Below are 27,643 nucleotides of genomic sequence, written 5' to 3'. Positions count from 1 at the left end.
AAACATGTTAAAGTCCATCACATAGATGCGTCCAGCTGAGTTAAAATAACAGAAATCGGGAAAACCTACACGGGACCGATATAAGCTTGGCACTAAAAATAATATCCATATGGCATCTCGCGACCGTAACCGTCGTTAAAAATAAATTTAGGAAAATACTCACTTGACCTTCAGCTTGTTTTCATTCTTGAAAATGCTCCTGATCTCCCTGCCTCCGGAAGAGTCACCGTCTGAGGTCTCGCTGCTAGACTTTCCGAACCTGGGCAAGAGAGGTCGCTTGGGGGTCGGCCGCTCCACTTTGATCTCTGGACTCTTGAAACCATAAGAGGGGACACTGGCGCTTTCCGAATCCGAAGCCGAATCGTTACAGGAGATGCCCTCGTCGTAGGTGACATCGGAGATTTCGGTTTTCAAAATCGATCGGCGACTCTCGTAGTCGGAAGTACCATCGAACGAGTCGCGTTTTTTGAGAACCGATCTCGGATGTGGCGAGGGCGAATCGCCCCGGGCGCGACTGCTCCCGAAGGAGGACTTCAAGATGCCCCTTCGCTCGTTCGGTGTCCGCTCGCCGGACCTCATCTCATCCTCATCTACGAAACAAATCGTCAAAAAAGAGTCGCCACCCGCGGTACTGACTCCACAGCAAAGAGGTGGCAACACAACAGTGCTACACATTTACAGCCTGAATTGCAAAATCTACTCTACAGCAATATTACAAAATTCTGTTGCTACTCGTCAAAATGGATTAGATGAAAGTAGATATCGTTAAGCAACGGTCATTCTCTACTATCTAGATCCTCATTATCGAGAAGCACAGGAAAATGCGATTAAGTTGGATAGAAATGACTTTTTAATTAAGTGAATTCGATAATGCACAGTTGTAAATACGTCAAAGTTTTATTGAAACAAGCGGAGTTTTATGGTCCGTTCTCTATTTAATATCAAAAAATGAGAACAGTTGTAGGTTAAGTGTGACGTGAAATTCGTTGGTCGAACATGTAAATTTACTTGGAAATTGAATGGTAAATTTAACGTCGCAGAGAACTGAATTTGAATTAAGCGAAGCAGTAAAAATCCAAGATTAATCCTGCATGCGAAGGATGAATAAAATCTACTCCAGCATTACGTTTAAGCTCTGATTCGTGTAAAAATTAATAAAAAATAAACAATATATAAAAGAAAGCACACCTAAAGCGTAGGTGGTGGGGGAAATGCAGCGTGCAGTCTCGACTTCGTCGTAGGTAACAGGTTGGGTCTGAAATCGGTTTAGGCGACGTCTAGGCACATCCCGTTTTTGCGGATTATTTTCTTTCACCTTGACGTTAAACAGCTTGATCCTTTCGAATAAGCTTAGATTAGAAGGATCGGCGTCGTCTTTCTCTGACCAAAACAAAAAAAGCAAAATAAAATAAGAAAAAATTCGTGTATACCTCGGGGGGGAAATACACAAACAACAAAAACGACTCGTGCCCACCTTCGGAATCGTCCGACTTCTTGTTGATCCTCGACGCCTCCTGGACCTCGTCGAAGGTGACAGGTTGCGTGGAGAATCTGCTGGAAGCCGACCTCTCCGCAGGGCAAGACTTCCGATTGCGATACTTCTGGACTCCGGTGCTACCTGCCCCAAGAAAAAACTCCGCATTAGGAACAACTCTTTGAAACGCACAGGCTAATGTGCATCTACAAATGGTCGCAACTGTTCAGTACTTTCACACCGACCATATGGACATGCAAACATTTTTTATTTCGATTAAGGATGTCACCATAAACGTCAGTCGTAAGAAAATCCCATAAAGTCTGTCCCAGAACTTCACAATTTGCGCCGTTAAGGATGACACATTTTCCATTTTGGATGCTCAAAAAGTGCATTCACATTCTGCATATGGGCGTATAATGAACAATTACTGCGGTTTAAACAAACTAATAATACGACAGTTGCATGCGAGTCACGGCTCAAGTGAAACTTTGTACCCTTTTCGGAACGTACTACAAGTTCAAGGGGAGTTAATTCGTTAAAAGTTAAATTACGCGACTGTTAAAAAATTGACAGTTTGTGGTGCGACAATTACCCCTGAGAGTTTTCATTTTCTTCGCCTCTTCGGCGATGGCCTTCATCTGCAATTCCAATTTGCTCGTTTCTAGTTTACCGGATCTCGGTGCGACTTCGGGGAGCTTGTCGTCCTCTTGATCTAGTTCTAGTCCATCCCCGAGCGACTGAAAGGCTGAATCGGAAGACATCTTTCCGCAGACCCCGCTGTCAGGACTGGTGTTGTGAATCGACGAGAGAAAACTGTTCAGATTGTTGTCATTCTCCAACGAAGACGTGTAGTCCAGGAGGGAACTTATGCTGTGATCGGCGACCGGAGAACAAAGCGGACTGGGAGGAAACTTCTGTTTGTTTTCCAACTGCGGACTCCTCACCAAGTTGAGACTGGAGCAAAAGAAACAGTTTAGAGGAACGATCAAACTCGCTCTGGATGAAATAAGCGGCGCACCCCCCCGATCCCAACTCACCGATCTGCTTTTCGCCGTGTCAATTAGCGAAATCAAAATCAACACGCGCAAATCAGCAAGCAGCTTTCGCAGTGCTCGCTCTGACAAAACTGGTAGACTATGTGGAGCAGTAAATCTAATTTTAGCCGATACTTTGGCAACCAAATCGATACGAAATCGTTCGAAAGTGCCACCACAAACGGCGCCCTTCGCGGGACGACACTGCGAAAACGGCGACGACACAATCATTGCGAGGCACTTTCTCTTCACTCGCTTATTTTATTTGAAATGGTCTTAAAATAGCGCGCGGAAATGCTGCGCTAAAATTAAAGCATTCGGTTTTGTTCCTTTGCGAGGCGGTTTATTTTGACATGGCAGACTGACAAAGAAACGGCCAGGACCTGGGCAGTTGTGAGGTCATTAGCGACTAGGAAATAGTAAACACGCCATAAACTACCGCTTGATAGGAACAACACAAACGCTCTAATTTTATTTCGTCGAGTTAACGGCATAATCGCTAATAATAGCCCCAAAAATGTTGTGGTCCTTTTAAACCGGGGAGCACTTACCTAGCCTCGAGTTCGTTGGAAGTGACCGGTTGGGTCCGGTATCTGTCGCCGGTCCTCTTCATGCTGGACTTCTTGGGAATGGCTCCGGTGGAAGTACCGTTTTCGAAATTCATCACGAGCTCGGAGACCGACAGAGGTCGGGGCTTCTTCAGCTGCCTGTCCTCCTCTTTCGAATTGACATCCGCCCTCACATTGAACTCGGCACAGATAGTGTGGGACCTCCTCGAGGTTCTGTGCCTGAACACCACGTCCTCGTCCACACTGTCGCGGTCCCCGCAGAACGACAGTCTAGGTCTCGTCCCCTCTTCCTTGCATCCGTTTTGTTTCAGTATAGGCCTGACATCGCACTCGTCATTGTTTCCATGTTTAAAATTCGAAAACGGTCTACTTTCCAAACTCGACTCTGCACTGTCGCGTTCGATCGAATTTCTGGACATTTTCAAAATCGGCTTTTTCGGTCTCTCGTCGCAGTCGTCCGTGTCGGTGCTGGACTTCTTCTTCAGGATGGGTTTGGGAGCGTCCGAATGCGAACTCTCGCTGTACGAGTGCTCCTCCGAGAAGCTCTTCTTCTTCAGGATGGGTTTGACGGTTTCGGACGCGTCCAGCACCATCTCGGCGCCTCCAGCCGCCGCCAAGATCACGGCAGTGGTGATCGACACGTGGGGAGTGTTACCCGTGGAGCCTGCACTGCTCGCTCCGGACCTCCGTTTCAAAATGCTCTGGGGAGAGTTGAGGGAATGGTCGGCGTCCTCCTCGGACCTGGACGTTTTCCTCTTCAAGATCCCGTGGAGGTGCATTTCGGGAGACTGCGTCCTGGTCAGCTCCTCCAGAGAGGACCTGCGCTGGTTCTTCAGTATGGAGCGAGAGTCGACGGCTTTGTTGGCGACGTCTGGACTGCACGATCGGTGCCGCATGACTTGAGACTCGTCCAAGCTGCGACGCTTCTTCAGTATTCCTTGTTTGCGGTTTGTCGTCGCCGGTTCTACGACGCTCGGTGAGAATGTCACCGGAGGAGTGTGCGTCGAGGAGGTCGCACCTTCCGATTTGTGATCATCTTGGGAGACCTTTCGCTTCAGAATTGATACTGGGGCGGTATTTGGCACGGATTCGATTGTCGGTTCCTCTAGAATCTTCTTCTTCAAAATCGAAGACGGCTGGTGAAGTCTGTCTAAATTTCTAACGGCTCTAGGACTGTCTAGTTGCTTGATCGGACTGCTGCTCAGCGGTCTTTTGATTTGTTTCAGTGGCAGTTCTTTGTTCTTACTGGCCAGTCGCTCGACTCGCGCCAGAGTGTCCTTCGTCAGCGCCGTCAACTCCTCCATCTTCTTGCTGAAGCTCTTGTTGCCCTTGCCGGAATCGTTGTCTGAGCAGCTCTTCATGCTCCCAGATTTGTTCTCTCCGTTGATCGGCTTCCGCGTAATACTTTCTCTTGTCGCCTTGCTGTAACCGACATCTTTATCCGACAACGAATTGTCGAAGTCTGAACTGTTCGATGGCTTCAACCTCTCTCGCGGACTCGACGGTGTGACTCGACGTCTGATTGACGGCTTATTTTTTCCCATCTCGGAATACGAAGGAGCGACGCCCTTGCGCGCGTTCTCCATGTGCATGCTGAGCTCGGATTTTCGGGGCGTCAGTCGCGACGTAGCAGGTGAGGCAGTGATGGGTGATGTAGAACATTGTGATAAGAAAGAGGCAGTGGGATTTGTATCACTTTTAGGTTTATCATCGTTGGAACTGGTGTCTTTCGCCGTCTGCTCTAATACTTCTTGGGGGAAAAAACGCCTCCGCCGGCGGCGACTTTTTGTATCATCTGCAACAAAAAACCAACCGACTTTAAAACTCACTAGCCCAAGGGGCACGTCGATCCTACGCGAAGCACGCCAATTCCAGTTTAAGTAATTACAATGGCAATACTTATGTATGGTGGAAAAGTCTAGACTAGACGGTTGCCATGGCAGCCGTCTAAAGGGTAACGAACAGGTGAGACACATTGGGAAAAATTGCCATCAGACCCGTCTTACCAACCACCTCCAACGACTTTATACGCCATTTTGCCTATTTTACCTCAGGCAAATTAACATAAAACCGCTGGAAGTACGAGCTTGCGGGGAAAACTTACCGGCATCCCAAGTTGGAACTTCTTCGGAATTTAAAGCGCGATTGAGGTTCGATTTCCGTTTGCTGCTTTTGTCACGTTCGATACGTCGGCTTCCACTGACACCTGTTTCATAACTGTTTGAAGGTGATGCTGAAAGTTTCTGAAAAAAAAAAAAAAACGAACAGTCGAATCAAAATCTGGCAGAGCAATTTCCCAATAGATAATTTCAACTCGCAACCGCAGAATTCAATCAGAACAGTGTCTAGACCTCGATTCGGGCGACGATCGGAACAATAGTTCGACTGTGTTTATCACTGAAACAGAAGCTGCAGATAATGCAGGTAATGGGCGACTAGTCGGAGTAATTCTCCACACACGCACACCCACTATTACAAGAGCAGTGTCCGTTGATGGTGAGGTGACCATCACGGGCCAGTGGTTGCGGCTAGCAGTGTGTGCGTCAACCTGTTCTAAATTTCAACGAGACACGTTCAAACAAGACGACGCTTCGCACAAGACAATACCCCGCCGGAAAAAAAAAGCGAAAACGTGTTGATTTATTGCTGGGAATTATCTTGAATGCTGAACGAGGCGATTTATCCTCGAGTAAAAGTGTGAAGCTGTCCTTAGTAACAGGTGCTGATTCATGCGAATACGCAGGTATTGTCCGGTCGCAAGCCCTTACATGGACATCCGTCATTTAAAAAAATCAAAACGGCCTCGTATTTCACCCAGACCTGTCCATTTAGGGCTCAAAACAGGCACCCAACTGATCCGCGGATAGAGCACGAGCGGACAACCTCTTTGGTGGTCATTATCCAAATGTAATTAATCAGATGATAAATGATTGCTGTAATGGAACGGGATCGACGACATGTTTTGGTTAGGAAAGCATTATCTTCGACGTGAATTTCCATGTTGGATCACCTCAACGTGACGGCAAATCTTCCGCTTAATTTATTACAGCTTTCTCTGGTGAGGACTGGATGACGCTGATTTTCTCGTGATGAGCCTCTCTCTACACAGTTACATCTGTTACACCACATGTAGCCCCCTCAAAATTTACCACCAAGTGAAACGTTAATCTACTTTCCACTTCCTTCGTAGCTAAAAATTTTCATATTGTTTGTAACGCTTCAAATTAATGTTCTGAAACGTGCTGGTTCAAATTGCAACTTTATATCATCATGCGATCAAGAAAATTTGTGACCGAATCGAAAAACAAAAGAATAAAATGACGGAGATGATAACTTTTAAATAAGGTTATTTAATTAAAAATGTGAACTTACTACAAGGACATTTATTTTATTAAATTGTGCAATATGCATTACATAAACCAGCCATAGCCAGAAGACACAATACGAGATTCGAGAAAGTGAGGTTGGGAAGTTGACGTTTCATGTACACATGTGTGCAGCCGTGGTTCAAGTTACAACGAAATGCCCACCAAGAATTTGATGAAAAAATATTAACATCAAAAAATGAAATGGAAAGGCTGCAGTTTCTAGGAATACGTTTGTAGCATAAAATATGATATAATTTTTATCTTCAAGCGATCGAAAATCGCGTCTTTGTGTATTTCTATAGAAACGGTTGAAGTGGCTTTTTTTTGTAAGCGAACTTGAAACACTTCAAATCCTAGGAGTTGAAATATCCAGTCCGCTAGACCAAGTCTAATGTACGGTCATTTGAAACATTTCTCACGTCACGATTTATTTATCAATAATTACACGAAATATTTAATAATTAAGTTATTCCTATAAAAACGGGCCTCTAAAAAAGTGAAATAACGAAATTATTACCCAATATTTAACCGGTGCCACTGTGGTGTAACACGAGTCGCCAGTGTGCACGAATGACAGTCAAAATCAAAAATAGCAAGATAGCCGTCAACGTTCAAAACGAAACTTTATACTTTAGTAGACTTGACTAATATTATTGAGCCTTCGAATACTAATAATATTGCAACAAAAGAAGTGGGAATTACTGGTTTGAAACATGTCATTTTAGTGTAACTGCACTAAAAGAAAATACATAAATGAGTTAATGTCCGAATTTTTTTTGTGATCCGCCGAAGATAAAGTACCGAGCGATCATTTAAAAAATAAATCGAGTTTGCTTTGGAGCCTATGCTATAGCATGGGTTGCCATAGGTAACACGCCGACTCGATTTATTTTTTAATTGATCCCACCGTAGTATATTTCATTCAGAGTAGAAGGTCTTTTTGTGCTTCGCCCAGTTGCCGACCTCGACTTCGTCTCAGTCTTCAATCTCTTGGCACAAAAAGACTCACTTCTACTCTTAATGATACATATCACGCGTTCAAATGAAATCCTGGGCTGGGAAGGCGTTGGAAACCGTCAATTGTTGTGCTTTTTTAAAGCGTAAATTAATTTGAGCGTGTTGACAGCTAACCTAAAATCTAGAGCCTAAAAATCTTTCTTTTTTTTCTTTCTTTGCAATGTCTTACATTAAAAAGAGAATAACTTAACGATTCCTATTCTCGAAGGAAATATCTAAGGGCACCTTTTGCTGAAAACAAACATGTTCAATTATGTTCCGATTAAAAATAAACAAATCTCATTCGTGTCAAACGGCGTTAAATTCAAACTTTACACTGTTCTAAACGGTTTACTTTTTCCAACGCCTACTCAGCCCAGGATTTCATTTGAACGCGCGATATAATATACTAAAGTTGACTCAAGTTGCAAAAAACCACTTTGCATTTACAACAGCACTTTTATGGCATTAGTCTTTTGAAATTACTTTTAAACTGTACTTATGTGGAAAATATTCAACCCAAACTATGATTTTCTGATCCCTTTGTGCCTTTATTTGGTTCAAAAATATGAAAAAAATGCTGTTACAAATGACAAGTGGTTTTTTGCAACTTGAGTCAACTGTACATATTTTTTACTAACTAAAATTAATTGTATGAGTCTTGAAATCATGTAATGCCACGATAACGCATATCAATGACCAATATCAGAATTTTATTTTATTTTTATAACTAGTCAGATCATATCCTGCTGGTAAAATATAAACACAAACATATTTTATTATTGTTGACATTTCAAATTAATTTCCCAAAGTTTGCAAATATTTATTGTGAATTTAGTAGAAGCTTTACCGCTTTTATACTGAAAGTACGTTTGTTTTTACTGCTATGTGCATAAAAGTAATTTCGGTGACAAATATGCAACAAATAAAAAAAATTAAAAACTCATTGTTAAGTCAAAACAAAAGATTTCAAATTATAGAATGAACCTACACACGAAATGGCAGTTGTAAAATCTGGGGAAATTAAGAGTCCATTATCGTTTACAAAAACGTTAATTATTAAAGTATTAATCACTTAGAGCGAAAACGCAGTAAAAATAAAAGAACCAATAAAGATTTCCCACAGGAAATCGTAACTCTGATAAAATGGAAATGTGGATATTATATAATAACTGTCAATTACCACGTAATATTTAAGAGTATGTTATATTACTTTACGGCAGAAGTAATCATTAAAATGTTATTACTAAAGACATGAGAATAAAAACAGTAATATACTAGGAATCTTGGCTATAGATAATCTGCGGTACTCTGCAAGCATCGATAATAGTCTTGTTAAGAAGCAAGAATCTGGTGAATTTATTAAATATTTTCCAACTTGTCTGCTATGAGCTAAAATATCACGATGTTATCACTATCTTGATAAAGTTCTCACCTAATTGCCAATATCAAAATTTAGAATCTTATTTGCAATTTTTTTTTTTGCAAAATGAAATAACATTCTTACAACTTCTGATTAATTCTTCGTCCTGAACTGAGCGCGGTTAATGTTTTTGCAAACGAAAAGGAGGAATTTATTGATAATGTTTTTGCGAAAAATGAATTCTTGCTGGGCAATTTGTGTGACGTTTTTTTTTCCTTTTCCACGTATTCAGCAAGTTATTTTGACGACTTCTATCGACTACAATAAATAATTTATAACTGATGCTGATTCAAAAACGATGCAAAACAGATCTTTAAAATTTAAACGAGCTTTAAAGAGCAACGTCCTGACACCGAATTTCGCCGTGTCACAGATATTTAATTCGGTATTTCTTGCAACTCAAATTACAAATTATACTTTTAATGCCTCGTACAGAAAGTTAAACGTGGCCATAAATTTTTGAACGTAAACAAGCACCTCTGGATATCTTGGCATAATGTTGTATTTGCATGAACCGCGGTTCTTTTCTGGTAGTTTTCAAGGAAACAGAATATTCCTGCTATAAAACGTCTTGACAAGAAATAATCTACGGCACAATTAAATTTGTGCCATATTAACGGTCGCACAGTCAATTCATTTCACCCAGACGGATGCTTTGTAAAATGAGTGGGACTTTATAGTGCAAACGCGCAAATAATTGAATTCCAAGAAGAAGTCATCTTTCACCGGTGGCGCCCCCGAACGCGGTTCAACTCGTCCCCGGTCTCTACCACCGCAACTTTTTGGATGTTATCGAGGCCTGTTTCTATTACAACAAATATTTCGCGACGTTCTCCGGAGGTCGATCAACACATTATTTTGCCAACGCGACGCCTGCACGTTTTTATCCATTAGGCCATCGGACCGATGCCAACTTTCAAACGAAACGAAAAAAATCAGAATGAAGAGGGTCGTTTTACCTCGGTGGAATTTAATTTCGCAGCCGGAGGACTAGAACAGTTTTCTTGAGCGGTGGTGGCGGCGGCCCTTAGGCGCGAGGTCCTCGTGGGCCGGGGCCCCTCCGAACCGCTGGAGTTGGTATCTTTGCTGTTTCGCCTGTGGCTCGCTGGTGGGTCGCTGTGGGTGTTGAACTGGGCTGCGAGTTCTCTCCTGCGTTGTTCCTTGTAACGGGCGATGCGTTCAGCCCTGCTCTCCTGACCCTCAGACATCGTCGTGGGATCTGATAAATTTCCAGAGGAATGAGGTCGTAGCCATCGAGGTAAGCGAGAACGTGAGCGTCTTGGCGAATGTTTACCTGCAAAATAATGTATGCATTTAGAATGGTACGTGCTGGGCTGGGCGCGAGGGCAATTTTTGCTCTCTCACAACCAGTGCGGACCCGCTTCCAGGACAATTAAAATGCACCGAGATTCGTTTCGACGACGACATTCACTCGTGTCCAAATTCATATAGATAATATTTACAAAATTGAAGATCCGGAGCCAAGAATGTCGAGATAAAAATACAGCATTCACAAACGTAAATTCGCCAACTTGCGTAACAAACAATGTTAACAACCATCGTTTAGGTAACGTTATTTTATTTTGGTTGGTGCTGCTAAAAACCGGGATCAATAAAAACGGAATAAATTGCACATAATCTGCGCTAATTGCAAAATTTAATATTAAATCAGGATTACACTCTTGGTTGGCGAGTGAGAGGAAGCAATTACCTGAACGGCAATCGTGAAACACTGAATACGGTAATTATTACTGTTAACGCAAAAAACTTCGTAAAAATGACATCACACATCTCCGCGGAACACGTTCACTATTTAATGATTGTGTTTTATCAGTCGTTACATCTGCAAATAAATACGAAAGTAATTCTGGTCAACGCGGAACGTTAAAAACCTCAGACTTGGAGAAAATGTGCTGCTGATGTTTGGACACATCTCAAAATATTTTCAGCTTAAAATATTCGGCTTTGAGTAAAGAATTGAGTTTTATCTTTTGTGTTGACGTCGGTTCACGAACCTCGTTTCGGATAAGCAACGAAAACTTACAACCAACTCAATTTGCACCAGACCAAAAAAGTACCAAGACCCAATAGAAATTTTAAATTAAATCCGCCGAACCGATTACCTGAAAACTCGGCTCTTAATTGCTTTCCCACATTTTTCTAATGAAAAGAAACTGAAAAGCGCTTTACAACTTGATCTTAAATATAATAGGCAAAGAACCACAATTCGTTTTTCGATCTAAAGTACAATTGTATCATAAATAATTTATTTTAACAGTTCACGAACTAGTAAAATTACATTTCCAGAACGTTGAAGCCAATTATTTAATAAATGGAGAATAAAGTGGGCCTGTTTATAAACTCCTTTTACTGGTAAACTGTTCAGAAACAAATTTTAAAGCGAGCCCACGTTTCGAAAAACTGAAAAATAATCACCCCCGCAAAAAATGTCTTGCGAAACATTTTTCTTAATAGGTAGATTATTGAAAATCTAAATTGATGGTCGGGACGAGATGACTGTTTTTGATCTCGCCCCCTCCGAAAACTCCAATTACGTTTCGCTTTTTCTCAATTAAAATGGGAAACATCCAAAAAATAATTATTTTCGAAACAAATCGTCGCTGTAATTAGTCGCACAACGTTGCTTTACAAATGATGGAAACTACAACTGTTTCCTCGAATCAGAATCACAATACAATTTCAAATTACGATTCAGAACATATCAGATACTCTTTTCGCAATGCGGACGTAAACAAAAACCGTGTGAATACAATATCACACAACGTAACAATTTACCTCTAAATATGCCACAGCACACCATGCTTGTCTAATAAACGTCACTTCAGACACGTGTTATCAAAGGAACGATGAATTAAGCTCAGACACAATTTAGAACGGTCATGGCAACAACGCGTCGATTCTAATAAAAATCATACCTCTCCACGCTGTTAGGAGTAAAAAAATCCTGTTGTTTTCGAACATTCTGCTTTCGAAGAGCACTGGCAGGGTTGAAGCACTTGCTAACTACTGCACTGCAGATAATATAACACAGTAATGCATTAAGCCGTGCGATGCTGATGCATTAAACCGAGTTTTCGTTGCCATCTCACGCAGAAAATTTCCATGCGGTACTTGCAAATTAGGTTAATTAAAGATTTAATGTACTATAGTCCTGCAATTATCCGGTTTGTTGCTGATCGATAACTGACACATTCAAAAAACGCCAGATAAGAAATCATTGCAAAAAGCGCACAAATTGTGCGGCTGGAGTAAAAAAAAATTCGCATTTGGAACGTGACGAAAGTTGAATTAGTGTCACCGCTACAAAATACAAATCATTACAGCCGCGATGAAAATGTCTTGTTAATAACGTAATTTTTTTTCTTGAATTGCAGGATTGCAGCCGATTACATAAACAAATTACAGGCATAGTATAAATTATTAAGAGTGGGTGACCATGGATGTTGTTTAGTCAGAACAATATTCTTGAAAGGTTTCGAGCGCTGTAGAGTTGCATAAGAAACTGGGGAAATTTTAATTTCCTTCGGATCTTTATCCAGTCAAGTTAAATAACCGAAGGCGAAATGTACTTGAGTCATCCGAACCAAAGCAAATATTTTGAAAAAGAAACAACCAGAAACTCCGCAGTTTCATTTTCAAGGACCGCAATCGTGAATTTTTAATCTTCACGTCTAAAGTCGACCTGTTGGCAGCATTCGCCTCGCCGAAGGAAGAGTGAGCCTTCAATTAGAAAGTTCGTGAATCCTCGATGTGGCCGTGCAACATTAACCAAACATAAATAACAATAACTCGCATTCTCAGCCTATCGCATCATTGGAACAAACCCCCGAGTTTGTTGATGAAAACAACACAGAATTCTTCAGTACCAATCGATACCAACCTTATCTCGAGTCCGTGAGCAACTATAGTGGCAACCAACAAACAACGCAAAACCAGCAACAGTTCGCCAATTCGAGGTGAAACAACGAGACATTGTTAAAAACGACATTTGAAACGTATCTGTTTGTCAAAAAAAATCTTTGGTGAGATATCCGCCTGGCCTACAAGACTCATTGTCTCGACCTTGACCTATATTTTACATAAAAGGAAAAGGAACTTCGTTTGAGCCCGACATCACCTTGGGATGTAAAATTCAGTCCCCATGGTCAGGAAAGCGTCGCGGGTGCCGTTTAATTTACTTTATCCTCGTGCCCTCTCTAGATGTGCGCTACATAATAACAATATGGGTCGCTCAGGACGAAAACATCGAAAGTGTTTCAGAAAAGGCCGCGATAGATGAGATTTTCTTTACGAGTCGAACAAAGGTACAAGTTTAAGTGCGCGTTCTGTGGGGATATTGCACGCAAACATGCTCTAAATGTAGACCTTTTTCGGAGCCGTATTATCTTTATTATTCCGCAGCAACAAACAATAATCACGAACGGGGCTGTCTATGACAATAAACCGTTGTTTAACATCGTAATATTTGTGTGCATCTTCCTACGTTGCCGGATTAAAACTTGTAAACTCCAACGCGGATCCTCTTCAATCGATCGATATTTAAAATTCTTGTCGAATATTGTCAAATTACCATTGTCGCGGTCTCAATTTGGACCCTCTCTCCAAACTTGGTAGTTGTCGAGTCAAGTTTCTGCGAGTGGAAAATCTATAAACAACGGACCATATAAAAGCTCCCCCTCAAAAAGTTAATTTCATAAAGAAACTTTTTCAATTAAACTTCTTAGCAAATACCGTCGAAAAATAATCCTTAACAATATCAAGAAAACACTTTTTCCTTTCATTCATTACACCGAAGGATTACCCTGACTCATCTTGTTCAAACACCATTTTTCCTGATTCGCTGTGCAAATAATTCCTTTATTGTGGGAGGCGTGGTAATTTAGCACCTCGTTTCGCAAAATACTCGATAATTGCTGATTAATTCGTTCCGCTAAACTAATTATAAAGGGCTCTAAATTGATATTTTTAACCCGCTGGGTCACTCTAAAATTAGTGTGGTCCTGAAAATAAAACCGAACCCTTAAAGACGAAGTCTGAATGGGTAACTCTGCGGAAGGGTAAAACCCCATGAACCATGACAAACGTGAGTCATCTTTATTCATGGAATTTATACGATCGACCTGGTATTAACAAAACTACGAAGAAAATTGTAATAACAAAACTATCTAAACATTATTTAAACGGTCATTGCACTACGTTGCGGTTAAAATACAACTGAATTACGTATTGTGGATGAACGTCAGAATGTAGGACATGAAGACATTTGTTTGTATTTTCCGGCATGTTGACAATGCAGGTTATTATTTTTGTGTCACACTTACTCACATTTTCGATATTAACACGAGACTGACACAATAAATAATTTTTCTTGTAATTAATCATTTTTCGTTTGTTCTTATGACAGGCGTTCATACGTACAAAAATTATTTATTCAGACAAATCTGACTGTCTAAAAATATCTCATCTTGTAAATTGCCACCGTTTATTGACAGAGATGTGCGAAAAATTACATACCGATCGATCCACAAAAAGAACTGCAATGTGTAACCAAATCTTTTGCGAACTAATGAAGTGTATTTATTCGACTGGATATTATATGTATTTATTAAGTACCGAGAAGATAACATCTTTGTTGAGTGATTTTTTCTTATCTACAACGAACTGTTGTATACTAATGATAAAAATGAGTAAATTGCAACCGGCGCAAATAAGTTTATCTGAAAACTCTTGAAAACACAAGAAAAATAAAATGATACTGAACGATGGCTACACCCAACATCCACCCACCTCAGATTTTAATTAATCGTAGATTGCGCCTCGGCAACGACGAATATGTACTTCCAAACGCAGACTATTCTGAAGAGAAACTTTTTTCAAGAAGTCTGAACAAATATGGCACTCTGTAATCCTCTTTTGTCGAGATTCCACAAAGACGCTCCCTAGGCGCAAATTTAAATGTTTCAACAACCATCACAAAATAATTAGTTTGCTGCTTTGAGGTCTCTTTGTCATGCAAGGCGACACGGAGATTAAGTCTCGTTACTCATTATTTATAATGGCCATCCTGAATAACACCTCAATTGGTAGTGCGATGATAAGAATTCGAAAAGACTCTCTTGGCCCCCGTCGCAAAATATTTACACCCATCTGTAAACAACATTTCGTACAGTAACGCCACTTCTTTGTGTCTTGGTTTACTCAAGAACACAATACGTGGTATGGTTTTAAGTGAAAAGACAAACACAAATTCAACCTCCTAATAAAGACGTTTCAATGCACTTTGGGAACATTGTTTGTTTTGTTAACCAACTTCTATTCCCGGTGTACGAGAAAACCAATAATGCCGCAATATTTTCGTTTTATTTGAACTGTAAGACAGCACAGCTGAAACCCTTTACACTTTTAATGAAACCAAATATGTTTGTGTTTAGGTTCTAATAATAAATGATGGTATTTTAAACAAACATTTCGCATGTAATAATGTCGTCGTATGAAAATGAAATCTTTCGGAAAACTCGCCATTTCGTTCCTCTCCACATTCCACACACTTTTTTACTGTTGTTTCTCGACATTTACTTTTATCGTGTCCTGGCGCGGAATATGCAAAAGATATCGTTTCTCAACACTTTCTTGGTAAAAACTTGAGCGATTTTTCATTAGCGTGAAGTCATTACCTGCACCACGTGTCTCACGCACAATCACCGATCACCAATAAATTAATTACAATGGAAAACCTTGTCTTGGAAATGACCCGAACGGGGTCGTCGCTTGTTAATATCATCGCCGTTGTGTTTATCATTTTTTTTCAATTGTATATGTTTGCCGACCGATAAGAAAAAGCTTTCCGCCTTTCCGATAATTTGTCATCCGATTAGTAATAGAACAATGCACCGACCCTAATTAACAACTTACATTGTAGTTTTTCCTGTCCAGGACAATTCAAAATTCGCACTGGATACGAGATAAACCACTGAACTTCCAGAAATACACCAGCTTGTTGGGACAAACACGGGGAATTGCACACAACGTGGACTGTTTGTAAACAGAATTCGAAGCGTCCGCAGACGCAGGACAACGGATCCTGAGATGCCAGCAGGATGAGCGAACCCAAACAGAAGCACGCGCAAAGTGACAGTATTGAAACCAACCTGTAGCTCTTGGCATGCACTTCGTCATGCCCGCGCTGACTCACCAGAAACCAATGGAAAAGCTCGTTCACGACAAGAAAATCAAAGAAAGGTTGACCTACTACGAGCGGACGAAACCGCGGTTTTCCTATCTGCAAAAAGCGGAAACGAAACAAAGACACGGTTTCCTCTTTTAGGAAACGACGACGACAACGTGGGTGACACGTGGGTCGCTACATGCAAAGTATTTTTCGTGGTTATCAAATTAAGAAAAAAATCTAGGTACTCGGACCAAGTAGTCTTGAAATGCTACAAGTTTCTGAATTGCACGTTAATTTGTTCTTGCTTTATCTTATCAAATCGCTTGTGACGGTACAAACTTCAAATTTGTACTCTGATTTTTTGCACCCGATACAAATGGCGGTGCAAGAAAATTTCGTATCAATTTACATAATCAATATCCCACCTTCTGACATAACAGCACTTGGCCAGTTTCTCTTTTACCTGCCACATCTAGTCGAACCAGTATGCTCAGCATCTCTAAAAATAAATAATAAGACAGCAATAAATACCCGAGCAGATTTGTCACTTGGTGAGGGTAACTAAGAATTGTGCATGAATATTTATACAAATATTCGAACAGGTGCTGCGCGCGATTACGTGGGTCGAACACACTTGAAGGAAAAAAGTCAAATAATTTGATTCCGAGCGTGAATTATTAATGGCCAATGATTCATTACAATTGTTCCTGTAGAAAGGAACGAGCGAAACTATTGTGTTCTGGTTGATCAATAGAATTTGTAAAATTTCGTCCTCGTAAAGTGCACTAATTAAACGAGTAGGAGGATCGCACGCGGCCGTCATAAAAATTACAAAGAGACGTTGAGGCTCGTTGGAAAAAGGCATACCTACCTAGAAATATATTTTTAAGCTTAGCGTTACACACGCCTATTTTTATTTGAAATAATTTCGCTTAAACTGCGCAGCGAGATTTATTTTTCGGATTCAATGAGTCTTCAAAGAACCACAAACAATTTGCAAATGTTTCCATTCAGTGCTTTCGCAGAATCGGTGGAATTATAAACGATCTGTCAACATATTTATTCTTTATTAATTATTAAAGTAACCTTTATACAAAATTATCTACTTGATTAAACTTTCTCCAATAGTGCAGTCGTCGCCGATTACTGTTCACGTTTTCTGTTATCTCACTTACGAAATAATCGAACGGAAAAAATTAATTGATAATAATGCCACTAATGATATTTTTACAAATATTCAAAACGAAATTATTTGCATATTTCACGCGAAAACAATTATTAGTTATGGATGTTTTCCTTTCGTAGAACCACCGTAAAATCTTTTATACATTATTCATCGACCGAAATTAGCGTTAAATTTGTGAAATTCTGAAATATCCACTTATCCGAGTCTATCGTGTCGACTACTGTGTCATTCTACTAAATATTTACTTTCCCAACAAGAATATTTATTTTTATGCGAGATAAGTCGAACTCTAGTTGTTTATTTGCCCAAAATTTGATTTTCCATTTACGTAAATCCACACCCCGATCGAATTACACATCGTAACCCTTGTCTCTAAGTACTTGGTGAATGGCATGAAACCGCAGCAATAACCCACAACGTAAGGAAATAAATACTTTATTAAATTAATGTACCAACAATAAATTAAATTAAGTATTGATAACTAAACTAATGTACGGAACAATTAGTGCTAACAACTGGTAGTGGATTACCAGCGGATGGATCACATTACGAGTCATGTAGGTTAGGCAACCAAAAATACACAAGTGTGAAACTGGGCCCGGATTATAACGGACAATCAATACATTTAGGTACGACTGGCTGTACAAAAGAAAGATTTTACATATTTACAGAACGGACAAACAATGTTAAAATGGACTTTGACTTTACATCGCTAATTAACATAAACATCGTGAACGTAGCACTACAGAACTGTCGTTTTTGTTTGGTTTTTCGGTTTTCAATTAACCGATATTGGCGGAAGAGGGATGTTAGCTGGCAGACACGTTGGCAGTTACCTGAAGTTGGTTGCCGATAAAGGAAGTGGGTGGCGACTGTTACAGAATACCTATAATAAAACACACGACGTCACTAATGCTATCATTTTATAGCTAGCTGTGTGGTCCGCACAAATTAGTTTTTCTGGTGCAATAAAGACGTGAGTGCTACACTTATTAATACTGTCAAGCGCTTAGATGAGATGAGGATGAAGAACATAACGAGAGAACATCTAGATGGGTTTTGCTAAACAAAAGCTCAGATGTTTAATTGATTAGATTCGGGAAAAAAAACAGAAAATGCAAAAAATATGACTAATTTTGCAACATACTGCTCAGAAGGGTGAGAACAACAAGACACAGTTATTAGGGGAGAGGACGTCAAAGTGTAAATGGTTGGGTGGTGATTCACTTTGGGAGTCAAATAATACTTGTGTGTATTGATGGTTGTCTAAACAGCAATTTTTCAATTACTCTCGCAACAAAAACTCCCATTTAAGAACGGTCCAATCGGGCCGATTCCCGAGAGTGTTCAATTTTGAAAGACTAATAAGTCTGAGAGCAAGATTCGATTAACCGATCAATTTTCTACTACACCGAATTTCATTTGGGAGCAGGATATAAATTGACCCGTCAATCCGTTTGCGTTTTGGGATAATGATAATTGAATTACTGTTTTAATAATAACACGGTCCTGAAACACTTTCAGTAACGCTTTATTTACACAACTTAATCGTAACAACTCTGTACAACAACATAATATACATACTAAATTTTATTATTTGGCATTAAATCGTATTCGATGTGATCTTTCAAATTTGAATTGAGATTAAGTAGATAAAATTCAGTACGGGTAAAAAACAACGACGATTACATAAAACTGTAATATAAAATATAATAAAAAACAATCACGAAAAAATACATGCTCTATTCGAAAATTTTTTAAAAAATCAAAGCAGCTATGAATGATAAGACTGCAAATAAAATTCCTAAAATAGCTACGAAATCAAGAGAAGCCAGCTGATGGGCGCATGCAAATCCGTAGGAACATGCAACAGCCACTGTTGCGGGGTCACGGTACCAGGCAGGGGTTGGTTTCTCATCATCATCAAGAATGTGCCCAGGCTGATTCGAATCACCACCCCTCTCCCTATTGGTCCTTCCGAAATCCATTATCGTGCCGGAGGAAGTTCCCGGATCGTTCGAAACACAATCACGATATATCATCGACTGATTTTCTAGAATCTGCCTGTTCCCGTCGTTTTTTGACAATTTCGACGTTTCTAAAACCAATTTCGGCGACTTTAAGCTCTCTAACGAATCTAATTGCGTCTGACCGACGCAACCCTCTAAGCCCGCTACACTAATTGCAGCTTCGGCGGCTAACGAACTGGCGGAATGATACTCCGAATTGATAGCTACGTCTGACTGACACGCATTAGTGGGATGATGGCATGACATCGTACTAGCACAGTTAGCAACGTACGTTTTTTGGTTAGAGACACTGAATGATTCGACATAGGCACATTCTTTGACAAGTGAAGCGGCGTCATCTAAAACACCAACACACTCCTCACCTGCAACCGTCTCATCGCCCTCTTTATCATTTTTGTCGGGGTCGAGGGCGCCATCTTTATCGTTATCCTTCGATTCTGACCTGTCATTCGGCCCCGCGATGTCTAGATCGACGTTCTTCTTCAACTCCTGGAAGGTCGCGATCAACTCGGCTTTGTGCTCTTCGAACGGAGACGTGCACTTGATCTCGTCTCCGTTGTTCGCCTCGTCGAGAGTCAATTCCTCGTCGGACATCAAATTTTCGTAATCATGATCTGACTCGCACGCGACTTTGTCGGCCTTTTTCTCGCTCTTGGAGTCGTCACGTGTCAAAACGATGTTAGCCACGGATTCCACCAGCACCGGCTCGACATCGATTTGTTCCACTTCTTCCAAAGGTGCCTTGGCTGACGCCATCAGCTCGGTGCTATCCACGACGCCCTCCAAAAGCTTCTCGCACAACTTCGCCTGTTCAGACACCGCGTCGATGTCGGATAATGTCTTTGTCAATTCGTGGTTGTTCAAATTTTCGTCGGGTCGTGGCGGCGCCTGTTTGCAACTCTCCTCGGCGAAGTTCTTCAGTTCGTTTGTTATGCGCTCGTTGGTTTCTCTAGCTTCGGTGGCGAGGGCCGTCAGCAGTTCGTCCAGAGACGAGTCCCTCGATTCGTTCCTCTGCGACAATTTTTCCTCGAGTGGAGACACGGGAATCGGTGTCGACTCTTTCGGCGACCTCGGAGACTTTCTTTCCGGTGTCAACCCCCTCGGAGGCTTCGCCTGGAGATACTTATCAGAAACCGGCAACACTTTCGAGTTCTCGTTTTGCGAAACTGGCGTCTTCAAGCTGTTCAAGAAATTCCTCCTGCTCTCCGCCAAGTTGTCGTTACCGTTATTCGTATCCGTATCGCTAAGAAACGCTCTTCTGGTGGCACTGATCTTATTTTCTTTTTCCTTGAGAACTTGTCGTGCTATTTCCATAGCATCAGCGATATCAGTTAGCGTCTTCGACTCGTCGTTCCCACTGTTGTTATTGTATTTATATTTTTCTAACCCCTTGGCTAAGATATCTCTATTGATCAGACTGCCGATGTTCGCCGACAGCGATCTCACCGCTCGTTTCTTCTTCAGCGAATTCAAATCCAACTTTGCTTCGGACGCGTTGTTATTCTTAAGATCGTCCGGCGATAGAGGTGGAAGAGCCGGCTCCTTGCTCTGATCTTTTCTCAAGTTGCGAAAAGCCAAATCATCTTTCACCAGATCCGGCATTTTTCGAGGTTTGAACATTGGTCGATAGACATTATCCGGAACGGCGTGCAAATAATCGCTATTCGCAGCAGGCGTGATCGGCCCCAAAGGAATACCAAATGGTGGTTGCGGCTCGACAACCTTGGGACTACTATTGGCAAATTTGACATTCCTGTACACCACATCGTCTAGCGTGATGTCTGGTTCTTTCGAACTCTTATTTGGCACTTCATACTCGTTCACCTCCCTCCCGTACAGCGGAGAGGCGTGTAAATAACTAACTTTGGAAAACACTGACTGTGGATCGTTGATGGTTGCCGAACGCTCTTTGTTCATCTTTCTGAAAGCCATATCGTCGGCTCTCCTGTCAATCGTTTGACTCTTTCTGATTAATCGTTTACGTCTTGGCGAATCTACCGAATCGAAAGGCTCGTAACTGAAACTGGAGTCGCTCAACGCTCCTCTGGACATGCCCCAACCCGGATACACTTCTTTCTTCTGTTCTTTCAATTTCTGAGCGGCGGCATCTTTTTCTCTCTGCTCCGCCCGCTCCAACAGGTCTTCATCCCCTAGTCGCAAACTGTTGTAAATTGCTTCCAACTCGTCGAGAGCTTCTTCCAAATTAGAAGATTTACGTTTCAACTCTTCATCCTTTTCATCCTCTCTCCCATTGGTGACCGTGTTTGTTGTGCCCACTGACGCAGATTTCTCGTTGGAAGAAATCGGTTTAAACGGACTCCCCGTTCTAAAATTCTCATTTGTAGCCAAACTATCAGTCGAATTGGCTAAATTTTCCGAATTGATGTCGTTCTGGAGAACACTCGGCAGGAAGACTTGAGTTTGGACGTGAGTCTGGCAAGTAAACATCTGCGGACTTTTCGATTCCACCTTGTTACTCTTCAATCTACCCTGAAAACTGTTACAACCTTCTTTGTCTTTTTGTTTCCAAAAATCTAACGCCTTCTGCGTTCCGCTCTTATCCACCGAAGTGTCCACCGCTTTGCCGTTAGGTTGAATAAAAATCGGTTTCCTGCTTCTCGGCTTCTTGTCCATCAAATAATTGTAATTCTCTGGATTCGGCTTGAATTCGGGATGTCGTTGTATGTATCTTTGAGAAGCCGTTGCGTCAGGAGTTGCCGACGAAGGTCTCGGAACAAGTTGGATGTTGTTCTTGGGAAGGTGGTCTTCAGAAGTCGACCTACAACTCGGGTGCAAATTGAACGAGCTGAACTTCTTGGTTTGTTGCGGCGAATTCACGTGATGACTGAACGATTTGGACTTCATCTGGCCGTTACCATCAAAGTAGTAAGTGTTGGGCCTCACGTTTTCGTAATATTGGGCTGTGACCAGCCTCCTCGGATCACGTGGTGGTGGAGGAGGAGGCTGCCTCGCCTGAGAAGCGACAACATGTCTCGGCTCGATCAAGCTCAAGTTTCGGTATCTGCCGTTCGGTTTTCCCAACGGAAACTGAACGTGGATCACTTCCGGATCAATTTCCGTCGATGGAGATTTATGTATGTTGGCATCGCACGACAAGCTCCTCTGATTGTCGAGAAAGTCGTTCGACAGCTTTCTGGTGCTGTGGTTGTAGTCGTTCATCGACAGCGGCGGTTTGTACGAAGGATTGCTCGTCGAATTGCTAACTCTAATCCTGTTGTGGCTGCCGTGACTAGGAGGTATGGTCGACAAGCCCGAGATGCTCGGCGACTGCGACAAACTCGAGTACGACGTTTTGGGTTTCGCTTTGGGTGGCGGCACCAACGGGCTCCTGCTTAACGACCTGTTACTGTCGTCGGAAGTCCTCCACTGCAGGGCGGAATTCTCGACATCCGACTTGGACAGTCTCAAGTAGTCTTTCGGATTTTCGCCGTCTTTCGAGTGACGCTTCAGGTATCTCTCGGTCCGCGCAGCCCTCGACCTGCGACTCAACGAACCCTCCCTGTGCACTTGTCCCAAGCTCTCGTCGCTCCTGAACCTCGACGACGACGCAGACCTTTGCGAGTCCTCGTCCGAACTCGTGTCGTGTTTCAAAGTGACCCTTCGCGCCTCGGCTCGCACCTTCGCCAAGCCCTTCCTGTTCTTTTTGGTCGCCACGTCGCTAGATCCCGAAACCAGACTGTTCCGAGAGGTGTTCACGTCATCTAGGGAGGCGTTTTTCGCCGGTTTTCTCGCGGCGGTGTCTTGCACCTGAGCCTTCGGCGCGGCTCTGGCGGCGTAACCGTTGAAGCCGGTAGGGTCGGAAAAAATCGCGGGTTCTTCGTACCCGTTGAATCCGTTCGAGTAGAGATGCGAGTTGCGGGAGAGGACCACATGGTCGAAGGTTCCCACGGACTTGGCGGCTTTCTTTTTCTTCTCGGCCTTCCGCTTTTTCCGCCCGAGGAAGCTCTTCTTCTGCGAATCTTCGTCGCTAGTGCTGTCGCTTTCGTCCTTCTTCTTCCTGCGGAACAAGCTTCCTATCGACCATTTCTTGTCTTTCTTCGGAGATTTCTCCGGTAAATCGTAGCCGTAGCCCAGGAGTCTTTTCGAGAGTGTTGGGGAATAGTAACTGTCGACGCTCTCCTTGTATTTAGATAGTTCCTCGGCACTGTTCATAATTGTGAGTCCTTGCACATCTTTGGCACGAATATTCGAATAGGACGACCAGATTCGAGGCCGACTGCTCACAGTCTGAAAAGAAATACATCACAATTAGACTTGTCCCGATAACTTTCGTATTTTTAGTCAGTCAACAATTACATTCAGACAGATAATGCACCCATAATTCAGGAACATACGGGATCACCATACCTACATCTTTTCCTACTTGAAATCTATTTTTGACGGGTATTTAGTCGACGGGCGCCATGTTTTACAACTGTTAGAATAAATATAGATCATACTCGAACATATGCTAAACTGGGGTTAAAAATAATAGAACCTCGTTTTCAACTGTGCACTTTTTTTCCAAAGAGAATGTGCTGAAATTGGCTGGATTATTGCGGTTCGCATCATCCTGACCACAATGAGCAGAATATGTCTTCCTCGAAGCCAAATTAATTATACAAGTCATATTATACAAAACTCTCATGATTTAACGGTTGGATGAAATGTTGTAAAATATCGTTCCCAAACTCTGTAGGAAGTCCCACGCATTAAGAATTATATAAATTGAATGTAATGTAGTAAACAACCGCGTTGTTAACATGGAGTTCGCTTTTTATCATGACAAAAAATTCAGACTTCCTTAAATTTTGTTAGCAACTAATTACTAATTTTTTGGAGGTTACTACTTGCTCTTGAACAGTTCAACAGTCGAATCGTGATCATGTTTTCGACGTCGCACACTAATTAATACATGCGCCTTGGATTTGAACTATGTAATCGAGTCATTTGCTTTACAAAACGAGTCTGGCGGCTATCTGTAATGAGAATACATTGTTCTTTGAACAGGACAATCAAGATTATGACACACGTGATACATACTGACACAGATATAAAAATTTACTGATGTTTTATTCATAGACAGATTAAAAAGAAAAAACTCGTCCAAGCAAAATAGGACAAGAATCTTGTGCACGCATGTTACCTTACTTCCATATACGAAATACGTTTATTGTAACAATTAATGACCTTGTCTAGTTAAATGTGAACCTTGACAGTGTTTAACCGTTCTCATACAACAAATGCTGTCGCGACTGAAAACAGAGAAGTTTATGGAAAATTTACAAATGTCATTCCCAGAGAAATTTGCGAACAATACCGGCTTCTGCATTCATTTCAACAACCGCCAACAAGAATTCAATGACGCGCTCGACTCTAATTCAAATGTACTGGGTGTTTTCTTAAATTTCACCTCAAAGTAGGCGTTGAAGAGTTGATTGTGAACGCACCACTCGTCAGTCTGCACAGTAAAAACACAAACAACGCAAAAAGTGAGGTTAGCTTTAAACAGCTGATCCGTGATGCGTTCACAATCGACTCTTCAACGCCTACTTTGAGGTGAAATTTTAAAAAACACGATACCTATTCTGACACTTCAAGTAGCCACAACGCAAAATGTGTTAAAAAATGCATCTACAAAAAAAAAACAGATTCGCAAGCCAAAAACTACAAATGCGTTAGCTGTTGGAAATTTTTTAACGCCACGAAAAAGTTACTGTATCGCTTTCCTACAAATGTCATCGGCCGAATTTTATCATTTCTTCGGCCAATAAAACACCACGAATTTACGAGCGAAGTGATCTGATTTAAAAATTGTTTGCCCAGCTCCATTGGGCAAATTCTGGCCGATCGAACAACACATAACTTGTCCAGTTACGTAAGTTTCTACGCACGTAAATAAGACCAACGTAATTAATTATTACACGTTGGCATTGCGCAACGCACAACGATAATGGTTAAATTGACCAGAAATCGTTATGAGGAAATAGTTTATTTGAACGAAACCGGGGAAATCGAGACAGGTGGGTATAAACTGTTTAAACCGAAAAACCTTGAATCCTCTCGCTTAGCAGACTAACCTAAAGCTCATTCAAATGAGTTTTTTTCGTCTCTTCCTCTAGTTCTGCAGATGTCAGCGACACAACTCCGAAGGCTCGACAGTCGAAAAATCAGATGAACGCGTCAAGAACAGATCTCGTCCAAACAAAAACAAATTTTTACGACGATAATTGTGGTCCGCGGCGGTCGCTTCAAGGCTACCAATTTAATCCAAATTAAAATATGTATGCATAAAAAGGATAAGCGAGCGGAATCTTAACCTTCGACGATGAATGTCCGGACAAAGTGCACATCACTCTTCATCATCGATCTAATCTCGCACAACTGAACGTCAAAGGCCCAAATGAACACGACAACGACGAAATTGCAGTGTCATCTGTGTGGTGACCATAAATTTTGGCGCAATTTATTGTAGACTACGGAGAATAGCAAGCGCAGTTTAAATGTTGACTAATTTTCGAGGAAAGTCGAAGTTGTTATCTGGGGAAACGAGAAAACGTTGAACTTTCTGTAAGGAATTAGATCCGGAAACGGATTGATCGAATTTAAACAACGTCCGGTATTAGTAGATAGGAATCGGCGGCTCCATTACGTAAATAATTAACTGAGATCCCGACGATTTGCAAAACACCGCCGCCACACTTTCACTGCGAGAACAACAATGCACCGCAAGAACGAAATGATAACTTTTCAACAGGTATTTCACAAAATTATTGTGTCGTTGTAACATGCAAACAATGACAACTCATTCATGTAATAATAACACGAACAATCTACGTAAGAAAATTTATTTCGACTCGACGCCACACAAAAGCCGACATGTCGGCCAACCTACTGAACTTTCCCAAACGACTTTATCTCTCACAATCGATATAATGTTTGGAGGAGAAGTGCGACCCATTTTATTATTGGCACAAGAATTTTTCTGTTGCCTCCAGACAGTCCTGCTGGTTTCGAGTGATCGAGCGTGAAAACACAAAGCAGAGCTCGCGGACGAATCCTTTTTGAAAAATGGCTGGCAAACCTGACGCCGCAAATTTTTGCTCCAACAACTTCCGGACGTACCCTATTGAAAACAGCATAAAAGTATTTTTAGAGATCCTATTTTTATTTACAAAGGCTGTATGCGTATCCTCCGAATCATTTTTACTCGACTGGTAAATGTTGAAACCTGAACGACGGCGAAATTTTAAAAATCCGATTTCGGAACGTTCACGATAATCTAAACGTGAACTTTTACTCGCTTCCGTTAACCACTGGGCGTGCTATTCTTAATTCCTTAATTAAATAATAGACATAATTATGCTACAGGAGAAATTCTCATTTTCTCTTCTGACAATCTCGCCGGAACGATACATTTCCAATGGATCTGTCACGACTGCAACAAAAATCTCGATCGGAATTTACGACAGTTATTCCACATAAATTTCGAAAATTCGACTAATATTTAAAATTCTTTCAAATGGATTGTAACAAGTCGTAAATACAATAGGTAAACAGTGAAGACAATTTATCTACTCCGAAACACTCCAGAGTTTTGGATGATTCAGAAACGGATATCGCAAATAAAACTGTTATTTCAAGATATTAATGAAAACAGTCTAGGAATCAGCGGCCGAGGACCTAAAAATAGCGACGCTAAATATACGCCATGATCAAAAGTGTTACAAAATTTTCCCCATTCACAGCAAATAATACAATTTTTGATTTGATAAACTAGGCTTGATTCCACTTGACTACTCAACCGTATCATGCAATCCTTAATCACACCACTCTTAGTTAATGGAAACTGCAACAAAGTTCAAAAAATGTACAACACACCAAAGTGTCGTTACTCTCTTTGCATCTTATTTTTGTACTATTTTGACTCGTTTAAAAATAATCTGAATAAACTTTATTATTTCTGCCGGTCACATGAAATCCTGAAACCTCAACCTTGACTTTTCCCAACCGATTTCCCAAATTAATTAAAAAGACTCAACGCGACAAATTTAACACCGGCATTATGTAATCGCAAGACTAACGTACCCACATCCTATTGTTGGCTAATGGTGAGAACGTCTTACTCGTTTTTGATGACTTCATTTGATGACGGCACGATAAATCTTCCAGTAAAAATATAGACATGCAGGTGAGCACCGCATTATCCTGAGCTTCCGTAACGCGAGTATTTGACCCAAACAGTACGAAATGTATGTGGGAAGTTCCAAAATTATTAGTTACATCAGCGTCCGACGAAAAAAGGAAACCATAAAACATTGAACACTTTTGGAAGGTCAAAAAACCAATACTTTCCTGCGGTTTTGACGAT

At 41.3% G+C, this 27,643-nt stretch overlaps 1 protein-coding gene across 7 annotated transcripts in view; it reads right to left on the bottom strand.

Moving 5' to 3' along the window:
- LOC138126976 (supervillin-like) overlaps window positions 1-27,643 on the bottom strand; it is a 73,765-nt gene that overhangs the window by 33,027 nt on the left and 13,095 nt on the right. For 6 of the 7 annotated variants that reach the window (XM_069042826.1, XM_069042863.1, XM_069042851.1 and 3 more), the window contains exons 2-9: window positions 19,635-23,520; window positions 9,827-10,161; window positions 5,185-5,323; window positions 3,063-4,875; window positions 2,070-2,431; window positions 1,475-1,618; window positions 1,189-1,380; window positions 164-590 (exon numbers count right to left, since the gene is read on the bottom strand). In XM_069042826.1, coding sequence (XP_068898927.1) covers window positions 164-590; window positions 1,189-1,380; window positions 1,475-1,618; window positions 2,070-2,431; window positions 3,063-4,875; window positions 5,185-5,323; window positions 9,827-10,161; window positions 19,635-23,520 — 7,298 coding nt within the window. The remainder of the gene's footprint in view (window positions 1-163; window positions 591-1,188; window positions 1,381-1,474; window positions 1,619-2,069; window positions 2,432-3,062; window positions 4,876-5,184; window positions 5,324-9,826; window positions 10,162-19,634; window positions 23,521-27,643) is intronic. The other variant, XM_069042858.1, reaches the window with a different exon arrangement.

This window comes from Tenebrio molitor, chromosome 1 (assembly GCF_963966145.1).
Source record: "Tenebrio molitor chromosome 1, icTenMoli1.1, whole genome shotgun sequence".
NCBI classification, from domain to species: Eukaryota; Metazoa; Arthropoda; class Insecta; order Coleoptera; family Tenebrionidae; genus Tenebrio; species Tenebrio molitor.
The sequence above is the reverse complement of the archived record's forward strand: the minus strand, read 5'-3'. Positions and strand labels throughout refer to the sequence as shown.